We start from the raw sequence: 7043 nt of genomic DNA, 5'->3' as shown, positions 1-7043 counted from the left end.
GTGCTCCCGTCACTTATCTTGGCTCCTCTGTGGGAGCAGCTGCTCCCCGAGCACTGGAGTGTGGGGCAGGCCTGCCACCTCCTTCTTGTTCCTCACATCACGAGCCACATTGTCAGTGTGCAGCTAATAAATTCTTTCTTTTTTTAACCTTCTACACCCACTGTTCCTGTTAATGTGCCCATTGTTTCTTTATGTCAACCCAGTCCTTCTGTTTGTCCTGCCACTCCCTCGGCCGTGTATACCTTTGCCTTCTCTCCCCTGTTCATTTCCTTCCACAGGCTCCTTTCTTTTGTTAATCTTTTCTGAACTCTTATCCCCGTAACCCCGAAGTTGTGTGATTGATACGATTATAACATATGTAATGGCCAAAGCAAAACAATTTTTCCAGTATTGTGTATCTACTTGCAATTTCAGCGGGTTAAGTTTTCATTAACAAGAGAGGTAAGTTACATTTTTAAATGAAATATTTATTTGCTTGTTCATTTTATGTTGATGAACAAATTAAATAATTTAAATTAAATTGTTAAATAATCTGTTCACAGCCTGACCCACCTGAGGTGTGAGCACTGTGGGGTGCTACACCTGTGGTACAACTCGCCGACCCCTCTGCTGGGGGCAGGGGGTGCACCCAGGCACATCCCGCCGTGGCAGCAGGTACAGAGCTCAGGCTAACTTAAAACTTTGGCTAAATAGGAATGAGATCTTCCTCCTGCTCTTTCTTCAGAGGGAAATGAACGACTCCAATTCTAGTACACAGCCCTCCCCTCAGCTCTTCCCGGAGCCCTTCGCACCGGTGCGGGGCGACACGCCCGGGTCCCGCCCGAGCGCTGCGGTGGTACCGTCACCCCGGGGCATCCCATCCCAACCCATCCCATCCCATCCCGGCGGGGGCGGGCGCTGCCGCAGCCGCTCACCTGCGGGGGCGGCCCCTCGGCCCGGCCCGGCCCGGCCCGGCCCTGCCCGAACATGCGCCGAGCTCCGGCTGCCGCCGCTCCACACCATGCGAGGCGGCTGCGGCGGCCGCCGGGAGCAGCAGCAGCAGCAGCAGCAGCAGCGCCAGCCCTGCCCGCCCTTCCCGCTGCCCGTCGCGACGCCTCCATGGACTCCTGCCCGGCCGGCGGCGCCGGCGCCCGGTACGGGGCTGGGGCGGGGCGGGGGCCCGGCCGGGGGTCCCGGGGGGCAGCGCCGCCTCCCCCGGCGCTCTGGGGATGCTCCGTGCCGGGCGGGATGAGTGGTGGGATGAGCCCACCCCGAAGGGAGGGTCCGGGTGCTGCAGGGGGCGAGGGCGGAGGGTTCCCCGGGTCTGGGGCGCTCAGTCGAGTTTGGCCCCGCTGAACTGCTCCCGACGGGCGGTCGGTGCCGCCTCGTCTCATCCTCGCGGGCCTGAGGCTGCCCAGGTGGGGACCGGGCCACCCCTCGGGCCGCTGTGGCCACCGGGCTGACACAGCAGCCGGCTCTGACCACCTGTGTGCTCGCTGACACCACCACCACCACCCCCCACCCCGCCCCGACCGCAGCGACTGCGGGGGCACAAACTGGTTTTTGCACTTTCAGGGCTTTTACTTTCTCCTTAGACAAAAGCATTAGCTTAAGCTAATTACATTCCTGAGCAGGAGCCCTTCAGTAGTTATATGCAAATTGACTTTGGGCTTCAAAGTGGTGTTGAAGAGCGTGTCATGTCTGTGGAAGAGCGTGGAAGACCAGATCCTTTTCCTTGAGCTCCTGTTTGAACAGCTTGCAACACACCTTGACAGCACAACACTGGCATTAATTACTCTGTAACTCAACACCTTCTTGCTCGCCTTCATGAAGGAGCTGCAGGTGGATAACTTTCTCCATTCCAGGTGTGCACTCCCACTGCCCCTAAAATACATAAACTTCCCTTGTGTGCGTGTGAGAGAATCGTTTCTTCTAAAGCTGAATCAGTCTGTAAATAACATTCTTCCCTGGTGATGACGGCGCGTTAAATTTTAGACATGGCTGCGTTAAAGGTCTCTTTGTGGATTTTCCATTTGACATCAGACTTCTGTGTTAATCTGCTTTATAATCTCTGGAGGAGTAGAAGCTTTTAAGAGTGCAGTTCTGGACAGGTCAGCAAATCGCTTTCTTGAAGAGTGGTAATGGGTCCGTTCATGGTTCTTCATGGAGTGTTGGGAGCGGTGGTGTGCTCTGTTTCTGCCTGCATGCTCTCCCTTTATCTTTAAGTTGAAAACAGCAAACATGAACCCGAGACTTTAGTTCATCTGCAGAAATCATGATGGAAAACTTTAGATTGTATAAGCTACTCAATTATGCTCATTTTTGACGGCATTGATATTAATGTTTGAGTTATTACAGAGACCAAAGGAGGTGGTCTAGTGGCATTTAAAGCAGCAAAATCCTATAGGATTTTAAAATCCAGACTGTTAGACCTGCTAATGATCCAAAATGACATGTCTGTTAGTATTTATATATATAACCCCATACCTGGAAGCGTTCAAGGCCAGGTTGGATGGGGCTCTGAGCAACCTGGTCTAGAGGAAGGTGTCCCTGCCCTTGGCAGGGTGTTGGAACAAGATGATCTTTAAAGTGTCTTCCAACCCAGGCTATTCTATGATTCTGTGATTTTTTTTTTTTTAGGAGCTTTATATAATTTTGTTGCCATATTCTGTCTTAATAATTCTTTACTGGACCATTGATTTTTTTAGGGTTTTTTTTTTTTTAACTCCAGGGTGGAAAGGTAGGCCCTGTGTTTGCAGTAATGATTTTAAATTGCATCATTAAATGACCTCCAGGTGTTGTGTTTGTGCTGACAGTGGCAGCAGGCTGACAGGCTTTGGTTGTGTTGTCCTTCTGGAGGTTTTGAATGTGGGGAAGAATGTTTGCAAAAATATTGAGAAGCAGGAAGGAGTTTGGTGAATTTGTCTAGATTGGGCAGGTTGTCCCGAAAGTCTGTGTTAGTGAAGCTGTTGGAGAACTTGAGTCCTCATTGCCTTTCTGGAGCTCCATCTACTGGAACCAGCTCTCCCATTCCAGGGTGACACTGCACCGGGATCTAAAGGCATTCAGATGTTTCACTTACTGTGCTACAAAGTGTTGAAAACATATATATCCGGATTTTGGCTAATTTGTGGGAAAATAATGCTATTTCCTCATTGCAGTTCTCATTTTAGTTAAAACACTCCTTTAAAACCCACCATTAAGCGCCTAGGCAATGTTTTCTCAGGGCTTGTGGTTTCTTAGGCTTCAGGTATGTTTTGAGAATGGATTGAGATTATTAGGTCATAGTTAGAGGACACAATGGTCTAGAGGATTAGTTGGAACTGAGAAGTAAACACCAGATTTTTGGAGTAGGGGTGACAAAAAATGACCTCCCATTTTGCAGATTTTCAGCTCTTGTCTTCAATTTGATAATAAAACTTTCAGTCATCTTTTCTGAAAAAACAGTGGTCAGCAGGCAGTCTGAATGTTAGGATGGTCATTCAGATATTCTTGACTTAATGGCTGGAAGCTCAAATGTAAATGAAACAGAATGCAGTGGTGAACATACATGTCATTTTACCTTTCTCTCTAACTAATAAATTGCCATCCTGAGCTGATGAAATCTTCTCACTGCATCTGCATCAAAGTTTTTAATTTTGACCAATCCATGTTTCCTGTCAGAAAGGGAAAAAATACAGAAAAATCCCAGACTGTTTTGGTTCTAAGTTCAAATTCAGCCTTGTTTCTTTTGTTTTTTATTTCTTGGGTTTTTTATCCTCAAGTAGCTTGCTTAGTTGTTTCCGTGCTCTGAAATGGAGAGAATAATAACCATTTTCTTCTTGAAGCCATTGTGCCAGAGAATAACTCTTCAAAAATGGCTTTAGCAGTGCATAGTGCCAAGACAACTTGCTACTAGTACTTTTATTCTGTTCTTGAGTATTGATTCAGTAGGCAGGTTCAAGAGAGTTATAAAGGTGCATTGAAGTGCTGTGCTTGAATTTTTATTTAATTGGAGAGAAAGTGGCATTGTTATTGGTCAAAGTACTGTGAAGTGTGCTTTGCAGATGACTTCTGAAGTATAAAGTCAGGTTGTTGAAAGCTCTCAAGGAAACATAATCTGAAATGTCATGTAAAGCAATGATTAAAGTCAAAGCAACAGTCCCCTATTTGTTCAAGTATTTTGTGTCATTCCTATATATTATTTTTATGAGAGCCTAAGGTACTGTTCAGCAGTGGAATTGTGCTTTGCACAGATTTAACAACCAAAAAAACCCCAACCAACCAAACAAAACCAAAAACCAAACCAATAAACATTTCAGCTCAGCTTCGGTATTGAAGGAAAATACCTTTTGTGCCAAAATGTGTATTTCATCTTTTCCATGTTCATCACCCCACTGAAGTTGGAAAGAAGTGAAGTCTAAGTCAGCGTAAACAAGTACAAACCAGACTTTACAAATTGCTGAAGATGCACAGGTAACTATCCTGTTACCTATCAGTCAGCCTTTAGCATTGCTAGGTAATGCAGAATTCAACCAAAAGGGGAAATTACATAACATCCCTCCCTAAATTCTCCCTGAGTCTTATTTCAGAAGTAATACAGACCTCTACCCTGATCTTGCAGTCTTTAGAAAAACAAATCTCAGAAATTTTTTTTTGTGGCTTCTTACCATGAACGTGGCAGGGTGAACTTCCCTTTTCCTTCATGCTTTTCTGTTTGTTTCCTGAGTACCTAAATGTGCTCAATACCATTGCATGACAGTGGTCTAGTGCGACTCTTATGGATTTCTCATCAGTTTTAATAAGATGAGAGTTAGACCTTTAAAAATTGAGGGTAACTATATCAGAAGTGTAGGTTGGCTGGAGGCAATAAAAGTGTGAGAAGTTAGAGGACTTGGAGAAAAGAGCAAGGGGTATTGTAAGGTTGTCTAAAGACCTTTAAAAAAAACATGTTATGAATCCTGTGACCTTCAAAGTGACAAAGGTTATAGAGCATTTGAGTTGAAAAAGAAGAACTATTAAAGCTTGCTAAGTATTAATGTGGTCTGATTTCTGATTAAAATTTACTCTTAATTGCAGCTATCCTATAAATGCAGAGTATATTTGTTTTATTTCAGTGTTGACCCTGTGTGAGGTAATTTTTAATTTGTACGTTCCAATTAGGTTAGTGCAATTTGCAGGATGCTTGGGTTGATAATTTGTAATTTGCCAGAGTATATTGTGTGTCTTTTTCATTCTATATGATACAGGCAGCTCTACTAACTGGAAGTAATCACCCACAGTGGTGCATTGAGCCCTCTGTGAGCAGTCCTGCTAGTACAACAAGGAAAGGGAACTGCAGAAATTACACCAATACTTTTTATTTGTCTGAACAAACCTATCTTAATGAATTTATTGCATTGTTTGCCTGTTCAAATACAGGATGAGAACTGTGAATGTATTGCAACCTAGATCCTGCTTGGTCCAAGTTAATCATGGTGGGACCAAGGGCAGAACAAGTCTGCCAATTCCCTTGTCTCTTTGCTGCTCGCTTGTCTGCTTTGCCACATCCCTTTGCTTTGTGAGCCTTTGCTGGAACAGAAGGGCCAAAAGCTTGAGTGTCTTCTTAGCAAAAGACCTTTGACATTGCTGAGGCATCAATAACTCAGTGGTCTGAGAGCTGAGTTAACCTCAAAAATAAATGGTGTCATGCTCCATGTGCAACTTGAAATACCGACTGAGAGATCCTGAATTCCAGAATTGCATCACTGTTGTGTCTCTATGCAGAATATTTGAAGAACATGAATATTGAAACCTTTCCAGTTGCTTTGTTGTTGAAGTCATGGCATTTCTGCAGCGCCGAGGAGTCTTAGTCGTGGGCCAGAAAACTGTTCAAGAACTCAGAAAGATAAATGCTGAGGTATTACCAGCTTGGCACATATGACAGGAAGGGATACGGTAGAATTAATTTTCTTGCATTAACTTATTTGCTTTTGAATTAGGAAGAAATTTCTGTATTGTCTGAAAACTGAATAGTAACAAATTATTGTGAGAACTGCTTACTTGTTCTTTTCATCCAAGATTATTTCTGATCTCATGTGGGTTTGGAAATGTTTGCAGAAGAGGAAAAGAATTCTTCCCAAGCGATGTGCTTTTTGTTTTCTTTGAATGTAGGCATTTTTTTCAGCCTCATAACATTTACAGCACATTGCTCATCTATTTAGAAAAGTAGTAGTTGATTTAGGAATGACCTGGCAAACTTGAAAAGGCTAAAGGAGATAACCCTGGTATCTCCTAATGTCTCTGATTATCCAGCATTAGGAGAACAGAAAATGGCTTCATGGCAAGCGTTTTTATATTCAGTGGTGATCTTTCTGAAAACAAGCGGTGGGAAGGACATCCTGGTGTCAGCAATGGTGGTGCTTCCCACACACGTGGTGGCCCACGGATGAGCCAGCCAGGTTGTGTCCCTGTGTTGGACGGGTCTGTTGAGGGTCCATGCGGTGCCAGCAGCTCTGGGTGCAGCTGCAGGTTGAGCTCTGGGGGGCAGGAGCCCTCAGCCCCGGCCAAGAGGCCGTGAACTGCCGACCCTTTGCACAACAAAGGGCCCGGGGACCGGTGGCCCATCCAGGGAACCGCGTGCTCAGAGATACAGGAGGAGACAATGACCCTCAGCCTTTCCCCGCCCTTAGGCTGTGACGGTATAAAAGCCCAGGAGTTCCTTTGTTCGGGTCCCTCCTCAGAGGCACCAGCTCGTGCTGTTATTTTGTAATTTATCTGTAGCACCAAGATTAGGTTATTTTAAGCATCGGCACATCTGAGACTGCTATGGGAAACCAGGAGTCGAGCCGGTAAGGAAACCTGGTCTGACCGTGAGTGTGGGGATGCAGCTGCCAAGGGGCTTCGGTCCCAGCTCAGGTGGTGGGAGTGTGACCACCAGAGTGGCTGCTGCGTGGCTGACAGGGAAGATACCTCAGTACTGAAATGCAGACCTTGAAATGTGCTCTGGGAGGCTCCACACGTGTGCGAATGGGTGAAGTTTTGGTAGCCCGAGGGGCACAGTGTTGGTAGGGAGCAATATGGTTTTATGGTTTAATATGGTTTTA

At 45.6% G+C, this 7043-nt stretch overlaps 1 protein-coding gene across 3 annotated transcripts in view; it reads left to right on the top strand.

Annotated features, from left to right (window-relative positions):
- Nucleotides 1-614: 614 nt before the first annotated feature.
- The window catches only part of TTC39A (tetratricopeptide repeat domain 39A), a 45464-nt gene continuing 39035 nt past the window's right edge, over nucleotides 615-7043 (top strand). For 2 of the 3 annotated variants that reach the window (XM_051799738.1, XM_051799765.1), the window contains exon 1: nucleotides 615-1133. In XM_051799738.1, the coding sequence (XP_051655698.1) occupies nucleotides 967-1133 (167 nt within the window). In that variant the 5' untranslated portion in view covers nucleotides 615-966. Of the gene's footprint in view, nucleotides 1134-6688; nucleotides 6789-7043 lie in introns of those variants that run through there. The other variant, XM_051799755.1, reaches the window with a different exon arrangement.

Source organism: Manacus candei, unplaced genomic scaffold, assembly GCF_025592945.1.
Source record: "Manacus candei isolate 608988 ecotype Guabito, Panama unplaced genomic scaffold, ASM2559294v1 h1tg000005l, whole genome shotgun sequence".
In the NCBI taxonomy this organism is placed as follows: Eukaryota; Metazoa; Chordata; class Aves; order Passeriformes; family Pipridae; genus Manacus; species Manacus candei.
The sequence above is the reverse complement of the archived record's forward strand: the minus strand, read 5'-3'. Positions and strand labels throughout refer to the sequence as shown.